Source organism: Pan troglodytes, chromosome 1, assembly GCF_028858775.2.
Source record: "Pan troglodytes isolate AG18354 chromosome 1, NHGRI_mPanTro3-v2.0_pri, whole genome shotgun sequence".
Lineage (NCBI taxonomy): Eukaryota > Metazoa > Chordata > Mammalia > Primates > Hominidae > Pan > Pan troglodytes.
Window position 1 is genome coordinate 210,806,433 of NC_072398.2, and position 27,980 is coordinate 210,834,412.

The 27,980-nt window shown below is 49.9% G+C and overlaps 1 protein-coding gene across 17 annotated transcripts in view; it reads left to right on the top strand.

Annotated features, from left to right (window-relative positions):
- The window catches only part of LOC104006591 (uncharacterized), a 107,259-nt gene extending 85,326 nt beyond the window's left edge, over nt 1–21,933 (top strand). For 8 of the 17 annotated variants that reach the window (XR_010147917.1, XR_010147916.1, XR_008546914.2 and 5 more), the window contains 3 exons: nt 4,482–4,659; nt 9,510–9,593; nt 20,897–21,933. Coding sequence is in view for 2 of the 17 variants with exons in the window: in XM_054680271.1 (XP_054536246.1) it covers nt 11,255–12,244 (990 nt within the window). In the remaining 15 variants the exon portion in view is untranslated. The other 9 variants (XR_010147922.1, XR_010147919.1, XR_010147920.1 and 6 more) reach the window with 6 other exon arrangements.
- The last annotated feature ends 6,047 nt before the right edge of the window (nt 21,934–27,980 follow it).

Here is a 27,980-nt window from a genome sequence, read left to right on the forward strand (position 1 = left end):
ATTTGTCAGATAATTCCAACATCTGTGTCTTCTCAGTGTTGGCATCTGTTGATTGTTTTTTCTCATTCAAATTGAGATCTTCCTGGTTTTTGGTATGATGAATGATTTTCAGTTATATCTTGAACATTTTGGGTGTTATGAGATTCTACATCTTGTTTAAATCTGACACCATGCCCGTGGGGGAAGGGAAATTACTTCTCATTACTGCCAGGCAAATGAGAGCTCAGGTTCCCCGCTCATCCTCATTTGACACCCCAAGTGAGAGACATGGCTTGCTACTGTTGGGAAGAGGTGGGATTTCAGGCTCTTCACTAGATCTCCATTGACACAGCCCCAGCTGGGAGGGAAGGGGTACCTCATGATTGCTCCCCACATAGTCTCCACTGATACTGGAGCTGGAGAAGGCTTCATGACTATGAGATGGTAGGAAAGGTTATGGTTTCCACTCAGTCTCCTCTAATACCACACCAGTAGGGAGGGTAGGGGGTGCCTCATTACCAATGGGCAGGGGTGGAAGTCCACAATTCTAATGTGGCCTTCACTGACTCCAGGATTGGGGTGAGAGAGGGGGTACTACTACCTGGCAGGTATGAAAGTCCTGGCTCTCCATTGAGTCTTCTCTGATACCACTTTGGTGGGGGTAGAGGCCTAGGCTCTCTACTTGGCCTTTGCTGAAGGGGTTTTAGATTGGGCCACATTACTTCCCTTTGATGTTTGGCTAGGGTGGAGTGGTAATCATTTAGAAGTTTTCTGTGTACTAGGTTCTTGCTCTTTCTGGTCCTTTGACTAGGGACAACAAGATTTCCTTGGGGCTTTTAAATCTGCTCCCAGTGGCATTTCCAGATTGCTGGCTTCTCCAGCATTCAGCCTGAGATCTATGAAATAATCAGAGAACTCAAGGAACTCACCACTGTGTCATCCCTTAGCTTCAGAAGTTCCTAGCCAGTCTTCCTTCTTCTCTCCACCTTTCAGAGTCTACTTTGCTTGTTTTAGATGCAATGTCCAAGATTTTTAGCTGTACTTAGCATGAGGAATAGGGAGACATGCATCTACTCCATCTTGGTTCAGAACCAGATGGTTATGGAACGTCTCTTGGTTCAGAACCAAGAGAACTTGGTTCTCTACAGTGTTTAACAAAATAAGTAGAGCTAAGCCAAGAGAAACAAGGCTTGGTTAGAAAGTAAAAAGAGATAGATCAGTTGAATATAATTTGGCATCTGTAGGATGAAACAAGAAAGTAAATGTTTGATTGTTTGCAAGGTTTTGATTAGAGAAGCATACTATGGTTGGCATGCCCTTGGTATTAGGGTTATTACCATAAGAGCAAAGCAGCTCAGCACAGCACATCCACCGCTGCACATGGGATAATAGTAATAGGAGGCAATGAGTGTACAAGCTTAATTTAGGCCTGGAAGAAGATAGTATAAACAACCCTAAGGGAGATACCATCCCTGGGGTTGGGTTGGGGGAAATTCTAAGAGGGATGGGAGAAGGGGAAGGGGGTTTAAGCATTTGGATAAATGTATAAATCCAAACCTGTGTATATGAGAATGTGGAGGAATGCAGGCATTTTGTTTTTACTGCTGATCCTGTTCAGGTTCCTGAAGCCACTAAGTGGTTGGTTTATCACTCCATGCCTAACAGAGTGCCTGGCACATAGTAAGTCCTCAATACATGTTTGTTGAAAGAAAGAAAGAATGAATGAGTGAATGAATGTTTTTCTGTGTTACATCACTTATTTCACTAGCTGTTATGGACTGGACATTCCCCAAGAATGGGGAAATGTTGGAGGCTTACCTTCTGGGGTTCTGGATAAGTAACCTGTAGGGAACCCTCAAGACAGTGGTGCATACGTTTTCATGCTCAAAGGGGTAGGCTCACCAAGAAGAAAGAAGAGATCTGGGAGTCAACAGTTCATCCACTGACCCATCAACCCATCTATCCATCCACTCACCCACCCATCCCTACCCATTCACCCATCTACCCATCTGCCCATCCATCCAGGGGTGGGGGCAGATTGTGCAGGTTTTCATGCCCAGAGGGGCAGACCCATTGAGATGGGAGAGGGAGAGATAGAGTCAACAGTTTATTTGTCTATCCGTCCACCTACCTATCCAGTCATCCGTCCATCCCATCCATCTATGTGAGGTTGGAGTCTGATTGTACGTGGTCGTTGAATGGCAGCCTCAAGATGTTAGACTGAAAACTATCTTTCGTGACAGCTGCCAAGGAGAGGAGGTTAACTTATATGAACGGCCCAAGTGCCTGCTGGAAGCTCACTAGAACTTAAGCAGGCTGAATAAGTGGGGCCTGGGCACTTCAAGAAGTCACCTCTCAGTGCCATCATGCCAGTTTTGGAGAGAGTTGGGGAACAGATGGGACACAGCTACTCTCATGAGCAAAACACCTAGATTAGGTACTTATTAACCCAGTTTATGCTAACTCTAAGGTGCAGGGAGCAGATGGAATGATCTGAATGGGCTGTACTCAAAAGCCAAAAGTTCCCAAAGAAGAGAGTACCTAGTTAGGCTCTCTGGCATCCTTGTTGGGTTTAGGGCTGGGTAACAAAAACTTTTTGAATGACTACATAATGTGGGAGGCAGTGACTTTCAAATGCCTCTTCCTTTGCATAGAGATTTCAAGTAGCTCTTCAGGGTTAAAGTCAAGCCTGGGGCAGTGAGGGGGCCAGGCCTCCTGGAGAAGTCTCCACCTTTCATCTCAGCCTCGCCTCTGGCACCTCCCTCCCACTGCCATGCTTGATTTCTCTCTGTGCTCACAGCGTCTGGATCATAGGAGATGCTCAGTAATGTTTATAGAATGAATGAGTGGGTAAATATATCAACAAATATTTATTGAGTGCCTACTATGTGCCAGGCATTGTTCTAGAAGCTAAGGTACAACAGTAGATAGGACAAATGCTCTGTCCTCATGGATCTCGGTTTAGGGCTCAAAGTGTTTTAAAAACGCAAAAGTGAGTCATACCTCTCATAGTTTATACACTGCTGCTGTTGTTTCCTGAGGTCTATGCCAAGTGAAGCTTGCAGGTGCCAATGGGTGATGGTGTCTTGGGGCCAAGACTTGGTGATTGTTTCTGGGAAGAAGGGGTGAAGAGAGGGCAGTACCCACTGAGGAGCCAAGATTGGTCAGGATCCTAGCTACTGTATCCTGAGCCCTTGTATATGTCCGTGCATATACAGTGTATGTTTATCTCTCTGTTCTCCAATCACCCTATGAGGCAGGCTCTTTTTTTTTGAGACAGAGTCTCACTCTGATGCCAGGCTGGAGTGCAGTGGTGTGATCTCGGCTCATTGCAATCTCCACCTCCCAGGTTCAAGCCATTCTCCTGCCTCAGCCTCTGGAGTAGCTGGGATTACAGGCGTGTGCCACCACACCTAGCCAATTTTTGTATTTTTAGTAGAGATGGGGTTTCACCATGTTGGCTAGGATGGTCTCGATCTCCTGACCTCATGATCTGCCTGCCTTGGCCTCCCAAAGTGCTGGGATTACAGGTGTGAGCCACCGCACCCAGCCGAGGCAGCCTCTTTTATTTGCTCTGCTTCCCCAAGGATGCACTGAGGACCCAGGAGCTGATGTGACTCACCCAAGGCCATGAGGGGAGGAGGTAGTAGAGCTAGGATTTGAATCTGGTGTGTTTGGTTCCAAAGCCTGGGTTCTTAACCACTTGGCTCAAGTGCCGGGGAGGGTGGAAAGGGGTGGCAGGAGGGGTCTGCAGGAGCTGGAGCCTGGCTTTGGGAGGGCTTTGGAGAGCTGTCCTGCATGCCACCTTGTTCCTAACACCTACCGTCCTTGAATGTGGAGCTGTCGTTGATGACTTCAGGCAGACCTACCAAGCCAGGCTGCCTGTTTCCTGCCCACAGAGAAGGCCATTTGGCAATGCAAATCAAGTCTGCCCACACCCGCTATGGATCCTATAAGTTTACACAAATCACTGAATAAAAATTACATATTGCTGTAATTTACAAACACCACCCCGCCATTCGTAGCTGCAGAGGGAGATGGTGAGTGCTTGCAGAAAGCTGTCAACAGCTCTCGGGCCCGCTGTGCGCGCTGCAGCTCTGGTACGGTGGCAGTCACTCAGTGCTGCTGCGGCCTCCACTGCTTCGGTGGTAGGTGGGGACCTGGTTCTGTGGTAGCTTTGAGGGTTGACCCAATCCTGGCCATTTTTCTAAACATGCATTGATTCCTGCCCACATCAGGAGGCCACTCCAGAAACCAGAGATGATTGTCATAATAAAACAATAGGCACAGCTAACTCTCGCTGAGCACTTTCTATAGCTCCAAGGCACAAATGAATTTACCCTATGAATTCTCACAACCACAAGGAGTGGGTACTTCATCATCCTCATTTTTTGAAGGTGGAAACAGGCTCAGAGAAGTTAACTCACTGAAAGTCAACCAGTAATTGGTGGAAACAATCCTAAACCTAACTGTCTGATTTAAACATCTGGTCTGGCTCTTAGGCAGGAGGCTGCCCTGCTCCAGCCCTGCTCCTGCTCCTGCTCCTGATATTCATCAAAGAGAGCCTATTCGGGGGAGCAGAGAGTGGCAGTGGACTCAGAGGATCTGGGAGAACAAACTCGGGCCAGCTTACTGTGTGTTCCAAGGCTTTTGAGCGAGTAACCATTTGTGTGTTCACAGGTGGGTCGTTATATGTGTTTGAGATTTTGCACATGACCACATGCCCAAAGTTGTGTTGTGTGTGTCCTGCATATGTTTGCGTCCTCACGTGTGTGTTTGCAAGTGAGTGGCTGGGTGCCTTTGTGTTCTTGTATATGTGTGTGTTCATGCTAATGTACATTAAGTGAGTATCCAATTTTTATTGGGTACTTACTATGTTCCAGGGACAACTGTAAGTGCTTCACAAGTATCCACTAATTTCATCTTCACAACAATCCTATGAGGAAGTACTATTAATATCCTCATATCATAGATAAGGAAATCAAAGCACAGTGAGGGTGCCAAGTTGCTCAAGCATCCCTTCTGATTACAGAACACGTTTTCTTCCTTTACATCCACCCTCCCTCATTTTTGGGCCATATGGCTTAGGTATTGATTCCCCACCTCCCCCATACCTGGTTGGCCATGGGACCCAGGTGTGGCAAATCAGAGTCACTGTGATTGGCGCAAGCAGCTGAAGCAAGTAGCTGCTCATGAGAAGCACCTGAGGGTAGTTCAGTGTCACTCAAAGCATGGTCTGCAGATAGCATCGAATTCCTAGGTCCCACCCCTGAGCTCCAGAATCAGAAGCTTCGGAGCTGGGACCCAGGACTCTGTGCTTTCACAAGCCCTCCATGTGACCCTTGTGTACTTGAGAGCCTGGACCATGAAGCCACACCATCTGGGTTGGGTTGGAATTCTAGCTGCACCACTCATTAGCTATGGACAAGTTATATAAGCTTTCTGTGCTTCAATCTCCTCATCCATGAAATGTAAATAGCAGTAGTCCTGACCTTTTTAAGGATTAAGTGGGTTAAGACATACATGTTCCTAGAGAAGTCCCTGGCACGTGACTTGTTGCAGGAGGGCTCACTGTCACTGTCACTCTGCAGGGATGAGCATGAGACCCAACCCTGCCCAATGAGCAGTCCTAGGACTTTTCCTGGTACCATTAGGAACAAAGTGGCTCCTTCTACTGGGGTAGGGTATAAGCCTGGAGCTGCTGGTGACCGCATGCCTCCTCAGGGGGAAAGCTCACCAGAGAATAAAATGACCAAGAAGGAAGTCAAGAGGCAAGGGGTCCCTGAGGACATTTTTGGAGCTCCTGGATCCATGGCTGGACTTGTCAATTTCGTGAGCAAATTCTTTTCCCTTTGGCTTCAGCCACTCTGAGTTGGGCTCCTGGCAGTTGCACATGGACAGCTCCTGCCAGGTACCTCATCTGACTTAAACAAAGGAGTGACTGCAAGTGAGTCCAAGGCCATCAGTGAGTTGAAGCAGTGCTGGGATTCCTAATCTCCAGTCTGTCACCTCTTATTGGCTGCCTTTTCCCAACAAGGCAACCCCAAACCATATCTCCCAGGCCTCGACAGTCGGTTCTCTGGGGCAGGCATCTGTAGGCTGACCCTGCACATTGAAGGTACCATTTCGTTTCTTTGTCAGCGTCACTATTTGCTTGGGAGGGGTGGCAGAGCTTCCTCCTGGAGTCCAATCTCATCATGATCGGAGGCACCTTAGTCATGTAGGGGCTTTTTGTTGAGGCTCCTTGGCCTTTAGAGTGTCAAAAAAGACAGTCCTCTGCCAGGCTCTATCACGGTGATGCCAAGGCACCAAGCCTGGACATGGGCTGAGGTTGGAGGCTTCGTGGGCAGTGATTCTGTCCGCCTCCTTTCCTGATTTGTGTGTCGTGTGGGGCAGGGTCAGAGGCCATTTTCTGCCTTAGTTTCCCCAACTTGCAGGCCTCTGGCTTCCTGCTTCAGTTGCAGCCTGACCAGGCCCTCTCTGCCTTCTGCCCTCATCCCCCTTGGTCTTGGTCTGCCCTACCTCTTGCCCAGTTTCCCATGGCTCTCTAGACCCCTCCCTCCACTCCCATCATCCCCGTATTGCCCCATTTCAAGTTCCCACCTTCTCCCCGTCTCCCAAGTTCCCAGCCTCCTTGAATTTCCTCCATCTGACCTCTCTCCATCTCTCCCAGCCCCTGCAGCCCCCCACTCATGTCAGTGTCCCTGTAACTCCTGTTCTTCTCTCTCCAGGGTTCTCTGAGTTTCTCTATCCTCTCTGCCTCTCCCTTCCTCCTCCCCCTCAGCCCTGCCTCGGGCAGCCACCCCACACCTGTCTGCCCCTCCTCCCCTCCTCCCCCCATCTCCTCCAGGTGGCCCGCTGCCAGTCTGGTACCAGCCGGGTTGCCATGGGAACCACTGAGCGGCTTAGGAAGCTGCCATAGATCTAATCATGGGCTGTGAGGTTTCAAGGAACAGCTCTTTTCGGTGCTGACAGCCGATTAGGCTGATGCTGGGAGGTGGGGGGCAGGGGGAACAGGAGCCAGGGAAGATGTCAGCCAAGGCAGGGCTGGCCCTTGAGGCACCTGGGAGCAGGAGGCCAGATCTGCCCAGCCCATGCTGTCTGTGCCTTACTAGCATTCTCAGACCCTCTGGAATTTTCCTGAAGAGATCATTGATGCTACATGCATTCTCTCCTTGCTTCCCTTTCACTCACATTCATTCATTGGTTTGCTGATTCATTCATTCACTCACAAAACCCTTCCTATTGGTCATGTACCTCCGAGCCTTTCCAGTGCAGTGGGAGAGACAAACCCTTATACAAACTCCTGCCCCCAGTAGGCCCAGTGTTGTGACTGGGGGTATCCAGGGCTGTGGGATCACCAAGGAAGGCAGGAGGCCCATGGTACTTGGAGAGAGTGAGGGGGCCTGAGGATGCGCTTCACAGGGCATTTAGATCTGCATCTCCAGGAGGGAGAAACAGGAGTCCGTCAGCCAAGAAGGGGAAGGCTTTCCCGGACCTGCAAGTTCCACCTCTGAAGGTGACCACGGAATCTGTTTTTGAGTGTGCATCCCAGGCGATTCAGACACAGACCAAAGAGTGAGGTCATGCAAAGTCACTACTGATGGAGACATTTCTGTGGGGGCTGCAGAGTGGCCCCCAGAGCACACCCTTTTACAGCTGTGCTGAGGATGGCCTGGGGAGTAAGCCCACTTCAGGAAAAATAGCCCAAAGTTCACAGCAGCCAAGTCCCCTGGGGTTGATGGTCTGTGTTTCTGGAGGGCAGAAGGTGGGGGATTCTCTGGGGGAGTTGTTCCCACTTGCTTACACCTGCACCCCATTTTAGTTGTGTAGCCAGCAGGGCTGCGTCAGAGCTTTGCGGGCCAGGAGGGCCTGCCAGCTTGGTTTAGTCTTAGATGGCTCCCCTGGTACCAGGCTTTTGGTTTTTCTCATCTAAACCAGAGACTGTGTTTGCACATAATTTGCATACATTTGCATATGGTGTCGGCGGGGCCCAGCATAACATGCAGAAAACACATTTTTCTCGCCAGGGTGCTTTGCAGCCTGGATTAGAGCCCAGGTGCGCAGAGACCAGGAGCTATAAAACTCTTCCCTCCTTTGGCCCTTGATGCTCCTCCAACTCACTCCTTCCTGCACCCCTCCCCACTGTGGAACTTAGACCCCAAGTCAGCAGGTCTGGGAAAGCCATTCCAGTAAGGAAGCCTGGATTGCTCTGGGTCTAGTTCAATTATACTTGCTGTGTGACATGGGAAGGTCACTTTTAGTGTCTCCGTCTGCCTTTGTATGAGTCTAGGTTTTACTGAAGATCGGGGGAGGAGGGTACAGAAGCATCACTTCATTCATTCCTTCCCTCCTTTATTCATTCATCTGATTCTATTCATTGTGTGCTTACAATGTACCAGGCCCTTGGTTCTAGAAGGAGTGAAACTAGCCATGTTCCCTGCCCTCTGGGGGTTTCAGGGAGACTGGCTTTAATCAAATGACCACATCAATCAATGTACAATTACGGTCTTGATAAGTGCTACCCAGAGACATATGTGGTGCTACATGGAAGCTCAGAATTGGTCTGGAAGGTCATGGATGACTTCCTAGAGAAAGCGTCCTTCCACTGAGATGTTATATAGACAAATAGGGCCAAGAAGAGCTTTCCGCTTAGAAGGAACAGTATGTGCAACGGCCCTGGGGTGGGAAGGAGCAGGATGAGTGTGCAGAGGGAGAGGAAGGCAGTGTGACTGAGTGGAGAAGGGTGTGACGTGAGAATACGCAGGAAGGTGGGGCCGACTCCTCAGGACTTTTCTGGCCCATTACGGAAGATTGTCTTTAAGACAGTGGTGCCTCTATTCTGAGAGCAGTGGGAACCACAAGGTGAGGAAGTGACATTAACAGCGTGTGGAGAAGGGGTGGAGCAGAAATGAGAACACCAATCGGGAGGCTGTGGGGGTTGTCCAGGTGACACAAGGCAAGGGCTTGAGTTAGGGTCACGAAAGTGACCTGAGATCATCAGGCAGTGACATAAGCAAGGCTTAGTGGTAGATGGAGGACAGGGGTGTGAGGAGGTGTTGACAATGACCGCTAGACTTCTGGACGGGAAGATGAGCCATTGACTGAAGTGGTGAACGTGGGGCTGGGGGAATCCAGGTTTGGGGGTGAAGAAAGGAATTGAATATGGTTAAATTTGCATTTCCATTCAAGCATCCTAGTGGTAGTTGGGCAGAAGGGAAGAGGCAGATAGGGGTGCTGTGTCCTTCCACCCCCAGTCCCCCAGCCACAGGAAGGGGGGCTCCCTGCATCCTGCACCTTACAGAAGCACCTGGCCTCATCTGTCTGTAGATTAGTGTTTTAGACTTATTTCTAATCTAAGAGTAAGCAGAACATTGGGGAATGCAAAGAGCACCTTCCTTTACTATTTGTATTAAACTTGCATCCTCCCTATATGGGAATTGTATTTTCTGAATTCCAAGACAGCACCCACAAAGGATTCTCAGGCTTGTTCCAGGAGTAATGTGCATTATGATTTGCATGCTGTATAGGAACTGGGAAAACCAGAAGGGAAGGCAGGAGAAAGGAAAAAGCGACCTATTTTTAACGAACATCTACTGGATGCCAGACCTTAGGTGAGCCTTTTCTCTTTTACTAGCATTACACTGTTTAATTCTCACAAAAGTAAGGTATGTATTATTGAGCCCGTTTTACAGATGAGAACACTGAGGCTCAGAGAGGTTAGATAAATTGTCCCAATTGCACAGGTAGTATGGGTCGGGGGTGGAATTTTAACCCAGGCCTGCCTATGTCTAAAGCTCATGTTCTTTTCACCACACCTGTCCTATCTGAAAGTGGAGTTCTAATCTGGGGCCCAGGAAGGATTTGGCTTTCTTCAGGGCCAGGGAGCTGGAGGGCAGAGAGTCTACTTGGTTTATGCACTGCCGGTCTAGCGGAAGCTCAGAGCTGAGCTTTCTCAGTCTAGTTGTCTGCACCTGGCTCCCACTCCTAATTTAGCAGCTTCAATGCCTCGTTCACCTTTCAGCTGCAGCCACTTTGGTCTTCTCACTGTCCGGTGGGAGTGCCAAAGGCTTTCTCACCTCTACACCACTGCTTCTGCTGCTGCCCCTCTTAGAAAGTCTTGTTCTGCCCAAGCCTTGCCCACCCTCCACATCCCAGCCTCCAGCACACCCCTTCTTGTCCTCTGTGACCAGCTCAGGGATCTCCTCTGTGAACCCTCCCCCCTGATCCTCTGGGCAGAGTTGAACCCTCCCTCTCATGAACCAGCAGGGTGCCTAAGAGTCTCCCAGGGCCGGGTTCAAATCCTGACTCTTCCACTTAGGAGCTCAGTGATCTGTAGCAAATTACTTAACCTCTCTGGGTCTCAGTTTGCTGCTCTGTAAAGTGGCTATCATAATGGCACCAACTTTATAGGCTAACATAATGTGTTATGAGACTAACATAATGAGATGAGTGAGACGATGCCTGGCAGACTGTGAGCCCTGGATGGGTGATGGACCCAGGTGGCATGCAGCCCACTGTTAGGTGCATATTTATTTACTCATTTGTCTTCCCCTCCAGGCTGGGAGCTCCCTGAGGACGGAGTCTTTCTTTTGTTTCAGTATTCCCAGTGCCTACCACAGGGCTGATACAGACTAGGTATTTAGTGTGCATTTATTGAATGAATGGACAGGTGCCAGAGTTTTTATTGTATATATTTTGTCTTCCCTTCCCTGCGTTTAGCTTTTCAGAGGTTACAGCTGGGTTTCATGCTTAGCCGTGCCCTTCACAGAAGCAGACCTGCACACAGTAGGTTCCCAATAAAGGCTTGTGGTTTATTTCTGCAGGCAATCCCTTCCCAAACAAACAGCATCCAGCCTCTGATCCACACGAACATCAGCCGCCCTCCTGGGTGTAATGGATACATATTTATTATTGCCCACGTGCCTCTCCTCCCCTGCCGAGCACTGTATTAAATGGCTGTTCCTCAGCTCCAGTGCACAAATATTCCTTTCAAAATTATTACATTCACCTTTTGTTGGCAGAACATGCCATATGAAACATCCCAACCTCTTATTGAGTGTGGGTGTCTGCTTTCTGCTTCCGCCTCAACAGCAGTACTGAGGCCAGAAGGCCTTGTCAGGGTTCCAAGTGCCTGCGTGGCCAACTATTGGCTGGACCCAAGGAGCCAGTGTGGGACCTGATTCTGGGTTAACCTGAGCTGACCTAGTCAAGGCTATCAACATCACATCACTGTCTTCATCACTGACACCATTACCAGCATTACCACCATCACATGGCCATAGCCACCATCACCACTACCACTATCATCACCACCACCACTGTCATCACCACCATCACTACCATCATGACTGTAACCACCACCATCATCACCACTGTAACCACCACCACCACCACAATCATTACCACCATTACCACCACCACTACCACCACCATCACCACCATCATCTCCAGAACCACCATCACCACAATCATTACCACCATCACTACCCCCACCATCACCATCACAACAATCATTACCACCATCACTACCTCCACCACCACCATCGCCACCACCATCATCAACATCACCACCACCATCACCACCATCACTACAATCATTACCACCATCACTACCTCCACCACCACCACTATCACTACCACCAACACCATCATCACCACCACCATCACCACAATCATTACCACCATCACTAACCCCACCAACACCACCATCACCACCACCACCACCACAATCATTACCACCATCACTACCCCCACCACCACCACTACCATCACCATCATCATCACCAGAACCATCACCACCATCACTACAATCATTACCACCATCACTACCTCCACAACCACCACTATCACTACCACCAACACCATCATCACCACCACCATCACCACAATCATTGCCACCATCACTAACCCCACCACCACCACCATCACCACCAACATCACCACAATCATTACCATCACTACCCCCACCACCATCACCATCACCACCAACATCACCATTACCATCACCACTATCACCACAATCATTACCACCATCACTACCCCCACCACCACCACCATCACCACCAACATCACCATTACCATCACCACCGTCACCACCATCATTACCACCATCACTATCTCCACCACCCCCATCACCATCATTGTCACCACCACCATCACCACCATCACCACCATTACTACCAGCTTCGCTGCCATGATTACCACTGCCATCTGCACAGCCACCATCATTATCTCCATGTTCAGCATTACCACATCATCATAACCATCATTTTCACCATCACCACATTCATTACAATCACAATTAATACTATTAATTACTAACATTTATTGAGAGCTTTATCTATGATAGATGTAGAACTAAGCCCCTTATGTGTGTGACTTTACTAATCCTTTAAATGACCCCAGAGGCAGGTACATTTTAAATTCTTGTTTTACAGATGAGAAAACTGAAGCTCAGAGAGGTTAAGAAACTTGCTCAACATCACACAGCAAGTGGTTTTTTTTTTTTTTAACTCAAGTCAGCAGACATTTAATGAGTGTTCATTAGCACATAGGATATGGTACCTCCCATTACCAGGGACACAAAAATGAGTGTATTTCCTGACCACAGGGATCTTTACAGCTTTCTCAAGGAGATCAGACATATAATTAATACAACACAGCCTACAGGTGTGTCTTCGAGAGATAAGGTAAACTACCCTGAGGGCCATGGGAGAGAAGATCACTTCTGGTTAAGACCTCGATCTACAGGCATTCCTATAATACAAACATTTTGATAAAATCTGTCCTAAGCTTTTCGGTCATGTAAGAGCCTTCTTGGCCGGGTGTGGTGGCTCACACCTGTAATCCCAGCACTTTGGGAGGCCGAGGCGGGTGGATCACCAGAGGTCAGGAGTTTGAGACCAGCCTGGCCAACGTAGCGAAACCCCGTCTCTACTAAAAATACAAAAATTAGCCAGGTGTGGTGGTGCGCACCTGTAATCCCAGCTACTCGGGAGGCTGAGGCAGGAGAATCACTTGAACCCAGGAGGCAGAGGTTGCAGTGAGCCGAGATTGCACCACTGCACTCCAGCCTGGGCAACAGAGCAAGACTCCATCTCAAAAAAAAAAAAAAAAAAAGCCTTCTTGTCTTTCTGACTGACTCAAAGGAAGACTTGGCTGTCTCTAACTCCTCCTGCCTGTGCCCTAGGCCAATTTTTCTTGCTGTGCCAGGTTTGCCAAGACCGCCATCTTGGTTTCCAGCTGGAAGGAAGTTTAGCAGCCCTTTTACAGATGGAGAAAACTGAGGCTCAGAGAAGGGAAGAAACTTATTGAAGGGAGAGAGTAAGCTCTTCTTTTTCAGTTCCCTGACATTGCAGTCATTCTGTGAGGGCTGTTTGGACTCTGAGTTTATCAAGAATGAAAGGGGAAGTGCCTGTATTAGGACCTTCTTTCCTCATCAGTTGGTTTATGTGGTATATGGTGGTTGGGGGCCTGGGGGTCTCTGGCCCCCTGTTGCTTCTTCTCTTTTGGTCTCTTCCAAGGGGACCTCAGGACAGCTGGGTGGGCCTGGGGGAGGGGGCTGAGAGCTCTTGTTCATCTTCAGGAGTTCATATTCCCCATGGCTGGCCAGGGAATCCTTTCCTCACTGAGGGATCACATGGCGTGGCCTCCAGAGCCCCATCGGAACACCGCGTGGACAGCACTTCAGTCCGCGTGTTCTCTTGGAGTAGCAGACTGGCCCTTTTCCCGAGAGGCTGGAGCAGGCAAGAGCGAGAGTGGAAGGATTTTGAGCTGTTTCCTGAGCGATGAATGCAACCCCACCTTTTGGCATTCTCTCAAGGACTGCAGAAAAGCCTTCAGCTGGTCTTTTGATGATCTCTGGGTATGAGATGAATGTTTCTGTGAATGTGACTCATGCTGAGGTTGACTTCAAGGAGGAGGCGAAATGGCCAGGCTCTAAGAGGGTTACACTTGATTCCTTCATTTATTTGCTCTTTCAACAAATAGTTTTTGGCCTCCCACGAAGTGTCAGGCATTGTGCTGGGAAGGGGGGTGGCAGTGGTGAGGACAGAGTAGATGTGGTTTCTGCCCTTATGGGGAAGAAGGGAAGACAGATGTGACTCCAGTAGTTACACGAATGGAAACAATTACACAGAGTTTTAAGCTCTACCCCCAAAGAAGCAAGGGCTGCTGAGAGAATGTGGAACAGGGACTGGCCAGTGGGTTTTGGGCATCCCAGTGACAACACTTACAGAGTGCTAATGGTGTTGGGTGGGCTGGGCTGCAGCTGCAGCACTGGTTGTTAACTTTGTTAGCTGGCTGTAACCTGTGTGGTATCAGTTCTTCAATATTCTGTTATCCGCAGGGCCACGCGCTGTTCCTAGTGCTTCACTCATACATATTTACTCATTTCATCCTTACCCCTATGAGATAAGAACTCTTGTTATTTTACAGATTGGGAAACGGAGGCACCAAAAGATTGAGTACATTTTCCAATAATATACAGCTAATAAGCAGCAGGGTGAGGGTTTGAACGCAGGCCCTCTGGCTTCAGAATCTAGCCTTTCTCCATTCCACTCCTAATGCTTCTGGTGGATGAGTGAGTTTAATGAGGTAAAGATGGGGCAGCTGTGGGGTTGGGATGGGTTTCAAGCACAGAGCTGTGTGGAAAATGCCTGGTAGTAGGAAGGGCACAGGACACTCAAGGAAGCAGGTGAGGCTGGTGCAGCTGGCATTAGGGGCCAAGGGGCTGGGGGGTGGGGAAAGAGGGCAGGTGGCAGGCAGGGGAAATGGACAGAGCAGGATTACGTGGAGCCTGGGAGCATTATGGTTCCGGCCAGGATCCCAGCAGAGTGAGCTCCACAGGGGTGGGCACTGTGTTTCTTTTCTTCATTCATGTATACCCAGCTCTGAGCACACTGCCTGGCACATAGGAGATGCCCAATAGTGATCTGGTGAAGGACAAAGGAGGGAGCCAACTCCCTTCTCTCCAGCCCTCACCCAGCTTTGGCTTCCCCAGTTCCCACTGTCTATTAAAATTCTAATTGCTGGGGCTCCAGCCCTGGAAAATGCAGTTTAGTAATTCTTGGTGGGCCTGGGGATCTGTGTTTTCAATAAGCTCCCAAGATGATTCTGACTTTGCCTGGTTGCCCCTGGACACTCCTGGAAGCTGGTGGTTCTGCTTGTAAGGGGGCAGCATGGGGGTGGGGTGCCACCCTGCAGACGCTTGCTGGGGGACACACCTTGAGCTCACTGCCCCCCATCTCAATGTTTGTCTACAGCACTGTGGAAAGAAACTCTCTTGGTGGACTTTCCAGTGCTGGTTTCCTGGCAGCCCTCTCCTCTTCTGGGGTTGTGGACGTCAGCTCCCGGGCTGACCCTGGCCACCCAAAAACCTGGACTGGATCATCGTTGATATGGTCACTATGGCTGTGTTCCCACTCAAATCTCACCTTGAATTGTAGCTCCCATAATTCTCACATGTTGTGGGAGGGACCTGGTGGGAGATAATTGAATTCTGGGGGCAGTTTCCCCTATACCATTCTCATGGTAGTGAATAAGTCTCAAGAGATCTGATGGTCTTATAAGAGGAAGCCCCTTTTGCTTGTCTCTCATTTCTCTCCTGCCTGCCACCATGTAAGATGTGCCTTTTGCCTTCCACGGTGATTGTGAGGCCTCTCAAGCCACGTGGAACTGTGAGTCCATTAAACCTCTTTTTCTTTATAAATTACCCAGTCTTGGGTAGTCTTTATCTGCAGCGTGAAAACAGACTAATACGATAGTTGACCTTGAGTTTTAGGCATTCTAGAAATCTGTTGGGAACCGAGAGAGAGAGAAATCAATTATTCAGTCAACCATCCAACAAACGAATTAGTCAATCTAGAGAAGAGAGAGGGAAGAGGAGTGGGGTGGAGACAAGGAAGAAGGTAAAATAGAAGAGATGGAGGAGAGATTGAGAATGGAGACGAGAAGTGAGAAGAGAAAGAGGGAGATAACAGACAGCGAGAGACAGAGAGAGGAGAGACTGCTGAACGTGGGGATGCGGTGGTTCTTGGGGGACAGCCCTGAGTAACAGCATTGTAGGCATTTGACAGAAAGGGCCTAGTTGTCCCAGCTATTCTTGGAGAGGGCCTGAGGGGTCACACATGAGCACAGCTTACAGGTGGTGCAGGTGTTGAGAGAGGTGGTCATTCTCCTGATAGCCATCATCTTATAGTTTGTTGTTGTTGTTTAAGATGGAGTCTCAATATGTTGCCCAGGCTGGAGTGTGGTGGTGCCAACATAGCTCATTGCAGCCTTGAACACCCAGGCTCAAGTGATCCTCCTATCTCAGCCTCCCAAGTAGCTGGGACTACAGGTGAGCACCAACCACACTTGGCTAATTTTTGTATTTTTTTGTAGAGACAGGCTTCTGCTGTGTTGCCCAGGCTGGTCTCAAACTCCTGGCCTCAAGCGATCCTCCTGCCTCAGCCTCCTAAAGTGTTGAGATGACAGGTGTGAGCCACCACACCCAGCCATCTTACAGTTTTGAAGCAGGTGAAACTGGCAGGGCTGGAGATGGCTGGGAAAGGCGGTTGTGCCAGGCCTAGTGGAGGCTGGGGCTCCACTTATCTCATTCAGAACTGAAGACCTGTGCTGTGATGGCGCAGGGGCCCTCGGCATCTGGGCCATTAGCAGAGGGACTGGCAGTTGCACAGGCCAGAAAGGAGCCCACCTGTAGGAAAAAGATAAGTCTGATGGGCCAGACTCAGTTTCCCTAGCTAGAAAATGAGGGCATGGGACCAGGAGATCATACCCACAGCTACCGACATTAACCTCCTGCTATGTGTCACACTCCTTTCTTGGGCCTTCTGGGAACCCGTCCTGAGCTGGCCAGACTCACCATTCCAACCTCAGCCCCTGCCACTCTCCCCACACCATCCTGCCATCTTTCAACCTCACCAGGCTCATGTACGCCAAGCCTGTTCCTGCCTCAGGGCCTTTGTACGTGCTGTTCCCTCTGCAGAATGTCCTCCCGTGGTCTTTGCCTGACTGGCTCCTTGCTATCACCTCTTCAGAGAAGCCCTCCATCATCACCCTGCCTCAAGTAGCTTCCCAGTCACTTGCCTTTACAGTACTCAGTTTTATTCTTTGTCACTCCATTCCCCTTCCGGCATAGGTGCTCCATTAAATCAGGAACCTTGTTGCTTCTGGTATCTGGGGTGTCCCTCCGCTACCCCCATGTGAGTGCCTGGCACATATAGATACTTGATACTTGCTTGCTGAATAAATGAATAAGTGCAACTTGATAAGTTGGTGCTTAATTTGTGTTATTTCAAGTAGGTGTCATAAATATTTGCTTTCATTAGGTATTGAGGGAGATGTTATCATCAGGGTCCTACACACAAGGAAACTGAGGTTCCCAGAGGTGAGGTCACACAGCTGGGACCTGGACTCAAGGCTCTGCCTCCAAAGCCCTCTCCCCCAGGGTGCCCCCACCTTTTGTCGAGCAAAGAGGAGACACCAGCCACGAGGAGCTGGGGGTAATCTTTGCGCTTTAGAGATGAGGAGGTGATGGCTGCGGGTGAAGTCACTCAGCACTGCCACCCTCAGGCCTGTGGTGGTAATGCCTCTAGGCTCCTTCCTGGGGCACGCTGCCTGCAACTCTGTGATTCTCAGAGACCCAGGGCAGGGCTGGGAGCAAGTGGCTGCTGTGTGGTTCACGCACCACCTCCAGCAGTTGGCTCCTAGAGGTGCCCAGTCAGAACAATACACAGGGATTTCGGGAGAGAGTGCTGTCCTTCAAATCATTCAGGCTCATTTCCCAGACAGGCCAAGCACAATGCCACAGATTTCCCCAGTGGCATTACCCATAGGACAGGTGCCCCTTGCCTCTGTGGGTAGCAGAGAAGTGCCTCATGTGTCCGAAGACTGCAGAAGTCTGCTTCACTGGTCACCTGTCTGTCGGCAGTGGTCTGCACCTCTTCAAACCCCTGAGCTGAGGTTTATCGTGGTCAAGGGGCAAGATCATGGCTATTAGAGCCACCTTGGTCTGGATTCAAGTCCCAGCTATGCAACTTACTGGCTGGGTGATGTTAGGCAAGTTACATTACTCTCCAAGCCTCAGTTTCCCTATCTGTAAAAGGGAGATGCTTATCAAAGTGCTTGGTCCAGAATTAAGTCAACAAGCAGCATATCAGCCCCTTGCCATCTGGCTACATTTTCACCTCTGGCCACTCCTGCCCAGTTCCTCTGCCATGCTTTGCACACACTGTTCTCTGCCTGGACGCTCACCCTGCCTTGCTTGCTGGGCCAAGGTCTCTTCCTTCTACATGGCAGGCACCGCCTCCAGGAAGCCTTCCCAGACACCCTCAGAGCATTGGTCTATCCTGGGTTCTCTGAGCCTCCATACTGTTAGAGTGGTGAGGTCTGTAACGGTCAGTGTGTGTGGACCAGGGTTGTGTCATTTTTGTCCCAATGACTCCAGCACAGGACTCAGCAGGAGTAATATCAGTTGAATACATAGATAAAAGAAGCACTAGAAAATAGAAATGAATTAATGAGTAGAGAAAGGAAAGAAGAAAGCATGGAGGAAGGAAAAAAACAAAGGAAAAAGAGAAGAAAGCAAGGGAGGGGGAGAAAACAGAAGATAAAAAGAAAAGAAATGAGAGAGAAAAGGCAGAGAAGGAAGTGGGTCCTCCTAGGGTCCCTCCCGCCATGCTGATGTCTCAAGTCCCAGCTATGAAACTTACTTACCCCCCGTCCTGCCTGCTTCTGTCTGCCTGTCACTCCGCAGAGGTCCTCAGTTGCCTCCGGCTCCCACAAAATATTCATTGTTCTCTTGCCTGCTCTGCTCCGCCTCTCCCTGCTTGTTAGGTGCCAAAATGGTGGAATGATCAGAGGTAAAGCACGTCTGTCACCAGGCATGGTGGGGCTGATTCATCGAAAGACGCTCCTGTCCCCCAGGCTCCGCTGCAGAGGCTGACTCAGCCCTGGCTGCCTCTCTCCTAAGGTCACAGCGGTGTCTTCCCCAGAGGGTCCAGAAAATGTAGCACAGGCTTCGAAAAGGGCACAGCCCCTGGAGCTAGAGAATTTCTTTATGAGCAATTGGGATCAGAGAACCCTTGGCTTGAATGTGGTGGGGCAGACCCTAAGGATGCTGGAAGGGGCTGGGAGGTGGTTCAGCCTGTGCCGGAGCTAGGGGAGCCCCAGTTCCACTTGGCATTCTGGAACAACCTCGTGGGCAATTCCTTGAGCACGATCCAGGAAGGCTGGTATCTGGGGATGGGCTTGGCCTGGTAGGGGAGCGGGTAGGCTTTCCAGATGGGACTGGAGACAGGGCTGAGAGAGCACAGGAGAGGCAACACTCTGCAGGCTGGGAGGCAGAGGCCAAGATTCAGAAAGGCTGCCAGAGCCGAGCCAGCTCCAGTCTGAGATGACAGCCACTAAGAACCCAGACAATAGCCACTTTTTCTGGGTGCCTACTATGTGCCAGGTCTCTACCATGTACTCGGGGCTCCAGGGGCCTTGTTTCATTCCATCCTCACAGCAGCCTTCTGGCATAGGTGTCATTGTCATCTCCATGTGAGGAAACCACAACTTGGAGAAGTTGGAAGTCCTCAAGCCCATGGCTGTAGAATGTCAGAGTCCTGATCTGAACCAAGAACAGCCAAGCCCTGTTGCCTTCCTGGCAAGGCCTACCCTTTAGAAATGGCTTACTAATTTTTCTAGAATATAATAATACATGCTAGCTGTAGAAATGTAGGGAAGTAGAGTTCAAAGAAGAAAACAATTTACCCCAAACCCAGCATTTTTTCCCCTATGCCCTTAAAAAAACCACAGCAGGCACCATGTGGCTTCTTGTTATTCCTAGTTAACATTAGAGCAGAAGCATTGTCCTTGGAGAATACAACTTTTGGCAAGTATAATTTTTACTGGCTGTCATAGTATTCTGGTTGGGGATACGTGCCCTAATTTCCTTAGCCATTCCCCTATACCTGGACATTTGGATGGACTCCAAAATTTCACCGTTATAAGCAAGACTGCTATGTGTTTCTTTGTGTTCAAGCTTTTTCTGTTTCAGGCCTGAGCATTCAGGAGATTTCTGGAAGGGGAATGATTGGGTCAAAGGGAGGGCTGCTTTGGGGAGTGGGTCGAGTGGAAGAGGACCAAGGAATCCTGGCAGTCACCCCCAAGAAGGGTACTTTTGTTTCTAAGAGAGACCAGCTCATTGAGGGAGGCTGCCTTCCTTTGGACTAACTGACCTAAGTTACACCGACATCAGAACTTTTAATGATACCTTTTTGACCTTCTGACTGTTTCTTTACCCTCTTATAAGCACTGTGGGTGTGTGTTGAGGGGCCCTTCATACATTCACCTTGCTACTGGGTTCCTGAAGGCATCCGCAGATTCAGAGAGCTTGGGGATAATCTTATTCAACCCTCCTCATATGCACACAGCTGTACCATTTGACAGGTGCAGTGACTGAGTCCCAGTAAGGACAGGTAACTTGTTCAATCTGCCTGAGAGTAACTTTGCTAAGAGCAGATGGAGGCTCCCTGGCTTCATGGCTCCCTCCACTGTGTTAGATGCCTTGCATTTTGTTTTGATTCCAGGTCATATAATTCTATCCCCAAGCATAATGAAGAACAATTGCTGGTATCATGGTTGCCATGGCAACACTGGTTCCAAATTTCCTGCTAGAGGTGCTAGGAGTGAGGGCTTGGGCTATGAGGGTTCTGAGGCTGGGATGGGGGTGCTGACCGGAATGGGGCTGGAGTCCACTAAGCTCATGCCAGTGCAATGACATCACCCTGATGCCCTCAAGGAAGCCCCAGGGCTGGGCCCAGAGCATGGACTGTCACCAACAATGCTCCAATTTGGTGCTGATGTTCCCTGTGCAAAGAGAAGCAGGATCCATGTTTCACTTTTTTTTTTTTTTTTTTTTTTAAAGACTGGCTGATGAGAGGCACAGCTGAGTCCGGAGCAGACTGAGCCACCTAAGAGGGGAGGAACCGCTGCAGAGAAACCATGTTAAGCCTTTTTGAAGTTCCAGAGGGAGAACAAGAGAGCGGAGGCTCCTGGTGGCTGGTGACAGGTGCTGATTTGTTCTGGGGAAAGAGCACAGAAAAGTGCCTGGAGAGGAGGCGGGGCCAAAATGGGATGTAGGCGATGGGAAGGACCCTCAAGACACAGTCCTGGGCTCCCAGGCAGGACCAACCCCCAAACCTGTCCCCTCAGGAGCCTGCAGAGCCACTGCCCTGACAGGACACACCTCACTTCCTCTCCTTGCAGCTGCTCTTGGCTGGGAGAGCAGAGAACAGGGGACAGGAGAGAAGCCCTGAGAGTACTGAAGCTGAGGCTGGGGCAGTCTGCACTTCCCTCTTTCCTCGGCCCTTTTCCTGTTCTCTTGTCTTGTCTCTCTTTCTCTACTTTCCTTCTCCCTAGCCCAGTCTCTCACCTCTCTTCAGCCTCTGGGCCTTTCCTTCTTCCTCTCTTGCCCTCATTCTTCCTTCTCTGTCCCTCTTGTCTTCTCTTTTACCCCCTCTCTTCTTCCCTCCTTCCTACAGCTATGCCCTCTTCCCTCCTTTCTCTTGTCCCCAACCAGGGCATTAGAAATGCATTCCAGTTACACTGATCTGATCACTGCATATTGTATGCATGCATCAAAATATCACATGTACCCCAGAAATATGTAAATTACTGCATATCAATAAAAAGAAATGTAGCTTCTTTGCCTCACATACAGAAAAGCCAATCTGAAGTATAAATAAATAAACAAACAAATAAATAAAACGAACCACACTGGCCCCCCCCCGCCGCCTCCCAGCCATCATCTGTGCCTGCCACTATTTGCTCAGGGTATCTAAACATCAGCCAAAATGAAAGAAAAAGTTTTAAAATCTATTGTTAAAAATTTCCAAGGCTAAGTAGACATGCATGTACAATAGCATTTCCCAAACTGTGACTTAATAAACTCCAAGCCTTCAAGTTGGGAGAGGTGGTTCCATGATACCGTTAAAAGCACAGATTGAAGCCCATCTGCCTGGGTTTAAATCCTTGCTCTGCAGCATGATAGTTATGTGACCTTGGGCAAGGGCTTAAGTCGTTCTGTGCTGCAGTTTCCCTCTCTGCAAAAGGTAATAATAATAATACCTGCTTCATAAGTTGTTATAAAGATTAATTGCCTTAAAATGGAAAGATCTTAGGACAATGCCTGGCTCTTAATAAGTGCTCTATAAGTGTTAGTGATTCCTAGAAACATTGCATGAAAGGAAGTTTGAAAAACACTGAATACTTCTTGGCTGCCATCTTGAAAATAACACAATAGCACATAAGAGGGTCCAGAAGTCCTACAGCAAAAGACCTGTATGACTCTGTTTACCTTAGTAATCCTCAAACTTATTTTTACTATAGTACTCCCAATGTCTTCTTTTATGCACAAAACACCTGTCTCTGAGGACACTCTCACTTTTTGAGTGGATCACAGTTTGAGAACTGCTGATTTGGGATTATTCACTGTTTGAAGACCATGTTGAGTGAGGTAGAGCGAGAAAGCATTATCTGAGTCATCAGGAAGATGTAGGGTCAAATGCCAGCTTTACCCTCCCCAGGCACAGGGCCCAGGAAGTGTGTGGGCAGTCCCCAAGAGGAGAAAAGGCTTGCCCAAGGCCACACAGCCAGTTAGGGTGAGACTCAAGATTATTACACAGAATTTCCAAACCTAGACCTTTCCATCTCCCTCCTCTTCCTCATTATCAAATAAAGGCAGGAGGTCTTTGTGTTGTTGCTGCTAGGGGACAGTCCCTCCTCATCTGCTCCCTCCCTGGTTGGCTTTTCATGCCTTTCGGGAGCTGGGCTGCAGTGCTCACCCCAGAGCACATGCTTTTCTCCCAATCAGAGAGAGGGAGGAGGCGAGATTTCCTCAGTTTCCCACCCACAAGAAGAAAAAAAAGAAAAAGAAAAGTAAAAGAGCTAAGGCATTTTTTTTAAAAAAGCTCCCCACATAGGCAGAGTGACCAAGTAGAATCCTTTTGAGAGATGACTTGTGTGCCCTGTCCCTGGTGCTGAAACATGGCTGGGCACCTGGGCAGTGGTCTCCAACCCCGGCACTGGCTGGAAGGGCTGCTGCAGAATCTCCTGTGGGAGTGGACGGGAGATTTCCACTTAATTCTGTGATTTCAAGGTCTCGCATCTCACCTGTTGGATCAGAATCCCCTGGGGTGGGCACCTGCCTTCCATGTGTTCGAAAATCTCCTGAGGAGGGTGATTTGGGACCCCACTACCTTGGGGAGCATTTATGTAACCCAACCCTGGTCCACCTCTCTCATGGATCATTGTTTGTCAGTGATATTATTTTGTGATTTTCTGAAAAAAATTGTAATTTTGATACTCTTGCAGGAAAGAAAACTCCATGATATATTTTTCCTATTAATGGAGCAGATTTTATGGCCTGTTGACAGTTCTATTATTTTTATGGCAGTAGCAATTTTTTTCTACTCTGGGGGCTTTAGGATGCATATTCCTAGTGAATCCACATTTGTGGTCCTCTGGAGTCCACAGGAGCTAAATCAGGCTATTCCCTCTCCATTCCTTCTTTTGGCCTGCAGGTCTTGTGGTTTACAGAGCTGGAATGGTCTTAATTATGTTCGCGTGTTCTCTGTCTCCATGTTGCACTGCTCCAGGCAGAGATGAGAAGCTTCTGCTGTGGTATTTGTTCTTTCAGGCACTTCTCTTTTCCCCTGGGATCCTCAGGAAAATCCTCCTTGGTGGAGAAACAGTTGCATTGGGCATCCTGCCAAGAAAGATGCCGGCGAGATGGGGCCAGAGAGCTTCATTAGCCCGTGACGAGGCCCCTGGGCTCTAATACTGGGGAGGAGGGTGGATTCTACCATTGCATCCTGTCTCATTCTCTTATCTGATGTCCCAGAAGCTACAGCAGGTAGCTCTAGGCCAGATGGAAGTATACAGTCATGGTTACGAGCACAGGATTTGGAACTGGACCTGGGTTCAAATCCTGGCTCTGCTTTTTGCTAGCCATCTGACTTTGGACAAGTTTTTTTCTTTTTCTTTCCCAGTTACTGGGCCTCAGTTGCCTAATGTATAAAATACAGACAGCACTACACATGCCTCAACAGGGTTGAGGTAGAGATCAAGTAAGAAAATTGATATAAAGTGTCATCCTATAAACCATCGTAGCTTATTACAATCATACAAATGGATCTCTACCCAAGTGACGATGGCAAACTTTAGAAAAGCATTTACATTTTATTGTGATATTCTTCGAGTCCTGCAAACTTCCACTCCTCTAGTGGAGTAGAAATTGAGTTCTAACAATGAAGTTGAAGGCAGATGTTTGAGGTCATGGGAGGGCAGGGTTGTATGTCCAGATCAGAGTGTTGATCGCTGCTCTTTCTCAGGCCTCTTCCAGAGGTAACTCTAAAGGGCAGCACAGTGAGAAAGAAAGGGAACCATTCCAGGGTTGGAAAAGGTCCCTGAGTTTCCCCCAGCCTCTAGCATGGGGGCCCTTGGCCAGCATGGGCCTGGGGCTGCTTGGGTCTTAGGGTTGGCCTGAGGGAGCAAAGCTGGGGTGCCCCTGCCCCCTTTGCACAGACAGGAAGATGGAGGCCCAAAGGGGTCAAGCGACTTTGCCCAAGGCCATAAGGTTAGTTGGCAGCAGGATCAGGGCACCCTTTTCATTGCACCACAAGGCCTCCTTGGCAGGGTGCAACGTGTCCAGCCACTGGCTTCTGTCTAAAGAAAGAAAGATTCAAGAAGACACGGATTCATTTCTGGAAAAGTGGATTGGATTGGTTCTGTGGGGCCCCCAAGGAGTAACAGTATAGCTAAAGAGTTAGGAACATGGATTTCAGCATCACACAGACTGCAATGTGAGTTTTGACTCTGCTATCCTCCACTGTTGTGACCTTGGGCCCCAAGAGCCTCGGTTTCTTCGCTGTGCAGTGGCACTAATGAGAAACACTACATCGGTGTTGTGGTGAGTCAATAAGACAATCCATGGTGATACCTACAAGGATACACTTTGCTTCTTTTATGAATAATACTTTAGGTCTGTGTTTATTCACATGCTAAGATGTTAGTAAGAAAGTGAAGAGGTTATGCTATTGTCAGGAATAGCAATAGCCTAAATTGTATGCAAAATTGTATACCCAGGCTTCCAATGATGCAAGGAGCTGCCTGCGCAACAGTGAGCTCCTCATCACTGGAGGTGAGCAAGCCCCTGGTGGGGGTGAGGCAGGGAGGACTCGGGCATCTGCCAGAGAAATGGCCCAGCACCCCGATGCCCATAATGCCCACTCTCCCCCTTCTCAATTATCTGGCTCCCGCTCACTGGGGGCCCCTGTTTTCCAAAGCAGCAAGCAGCCTGCGTGGTAATTACTTTTGGACTTATTAAGCATAATTATCCCCTAATCGCATACAACCAGTAATTATTGTGGCTGTTACCAGGGGCCTACCCATGCAGGGCCGCCCTCAGCACTGGCGTCCAACACCCAGCTGGGGCCTAAGGTGGAGCTGGTGCTCCCTGCCATGGGTTTGGGGGTGGGGGTGTTGGCTGGGGTAGGGCTGCTGCATCTGAGATCCCCAACCTGGTGCCCCTTCAGCCTGGGCACCAACTGGTGAAGGAGTCACTCACAAATGCCAGCCCTGGGGCCACCCCAAGCTCCAAGCAGGCAGGGTCCTTCCAAGTACTCCCTTTCCCGTGATGCTTGCCCAGGCTGCCCTGCCTTTGCCCAAACCATTCCCTCCTTCCGGGCTCTCTTTCCTCCTTTCCCCCTTCCTTCCCTCCAGCCTCCTATCCACCCTCTTTCTTCTTTCAAATATTTACTGAATCTCTTTTATGTTCCTGGCACTATTTCTAGTATGGGGGATACAACAGTGAAGGGAAAAAATTGCAAAAATCCGTGCTTTCATGGAGCTTACTGTCTATTTGGGAGAGAGAGAGAATGAACAAAATCAGTAAGTGATGTAGGGTATTAGAAAGGGTTGAGTTCTATGAAGGAATAGAAAGCGGAATGTCAAGGAGGAGGTTTTCTTGGGCGGGAGGAGAAATTCAGTTTTAATAGGATGGCCAAAGGGAGAATGGGACATTTGAACAAAGACTTGGAAGGAGATGGGCTAAACTAGATGACATCTGGGGAATGTTCCAGGAAGAGGGGCCAGCCGGGGCCAAAACCCGAAGGTGGGAGCAGGTCTGGTGCATTTGAGGAGCAGGGAGGGTGTCCTGGTGGCTGGATCAGAGAAGCGAGGGGGAGAGGGGTGGGTGAGGAGGTCGGAGCTGCCAGGACGGGGTGGAGGGCAAATGGTAGAGCCTGGTGGGGCAGTTTAAAAACTTTGGCTTTTCCTCTGAAGCAAAGTTTTGAGCAGAGAGGTGAACACTTTCTTTCCTTCCTTCCTTCCTTCTTTCTTTCTTTTCTCTCTCTCTCTTTCTTTCTCTTTCTCTCTCTCTCTTTCTTTCTTTCCTTTTTTTTTTTTTTTTTTTTTTTTGAATTAGAGTCGTGCTCTGTCTCCCAGGCTGGAGTGCAGTGGTGGGATCTCGGCTCACTGCAACCTCCGCCTTCTGGGTTCAAGCGATTCTCCTGCCTTGGCCGGACACGGTGGCTCACGCCTGTTATCCCAGGACTTTGAGAGGCTGAGGCAGTCAGATCACGAGGTCAGGAGATCGAGATCATCCTGGCTAACATGGTGAAACCTTGTCTCTACTAAAAACACAGAAAATTAGCCGGGCGTGGTGGCACGTGCCTATAGTCCCAGCCACTCCGGTGACTTGTACTTTTATAGCCTCCACTCTGTCCACAGTGATGGTGAGGGTTAAGGGGGGCAGGAGCCCAGGGAGGAGGAGCTGTGGCTGCAGTCCCAGTGAGAGAGGGGGGAGGCTTGGGCTAAGCGGCAGCGCGGAGCAGGTGGCAGTGGGAGGAATCTGGAAACATGTTCGAGGTGGACATGGCAGGACTCTCTGAGGGGCTACATATGAGGTGTCAGAGAGAGGTGTCAAGAATGGCACGAAGGTTTTTGGCCTCCACAAGTGGAAAGCTAGAGCTGTTTCCTGAACTGGGGCACAGCATGGGTGAAACAGGTTCTAGAGGGGAGGGCAGGCGTTCAGTGTCCGGCCAGTTGAGGTCCAACGTCCAAGGGAGCTGTCAGCCTGTGGGTCAGAGGAGACGGATCTGGCTGGAGGTCTGCAGGTGGGAGCCCCTGACAGGCGGATGACTGGGAAGCACCTAGGCGGGCTGTGCTCATCGAGTGAATGAATGAGGCTAGGAGCCAGGAGATTCAAGGTCTGAGCCCTGCGCCTCCAGCGGTGGGATTGGGGAGATGTAGGGAGACCAGCAAAGGAGACTGGGAAGGGGCAGTCAGAGAGGCAGAGGAGGAGAGCCCGGCCAAGGAAAAGAAGCCTGGCCAGGAGCAGGGAGGAATCTCCCAGAGCCTTAGGGGACCAAATTCCGCCTCTTCCACTTCCCTGCTGCATCCTCACACCCTCCATCCTCACACCCTCCATCTCTCTCTCTCTTCCCCCTCCCCTCTCCCTATTCCTTTCTGTGGCTTTCTCTGTCTCCCTGGGGCTCCTTCCCCGGGCCTCTCCCTCCACCCCTGCCTGCCCGGCCCCTGGCAGCGGGTCGCAGGCCGCCGGGGCGCGGGGATCTCGGGCCCCCGCCTGCACGTGCCAATCCCGAGAGGCGGCGGTGTCTCGCCACCAGCTCGCGGGCCCCGTGCCGCGCCTCCTGCCCGCGTAATGCGCTCTAATATTTATTTACATGACTTTCAGACTATTATTTATTAAGGTATCGCTGCCAAGTGTGCGCAGGCTAATTGCTCTTAATGTGCCCCCTCCCGGTTCCCACTGCGACGCCTTCATGGAGACAGAGCCAGCGACGCTCGGAGCGGGGAAACCGAGGACCGAGCGCGCGGAGGCTGCCGGGAGGGCGGGGGACCCAGCGGGGTCGCGGCGCGGCGACCGCGGGGCGTGCGCGGTCGGGGCGCGGAGGGTGCTCGGAGCGCACTTGGGATGCTGGGACGCG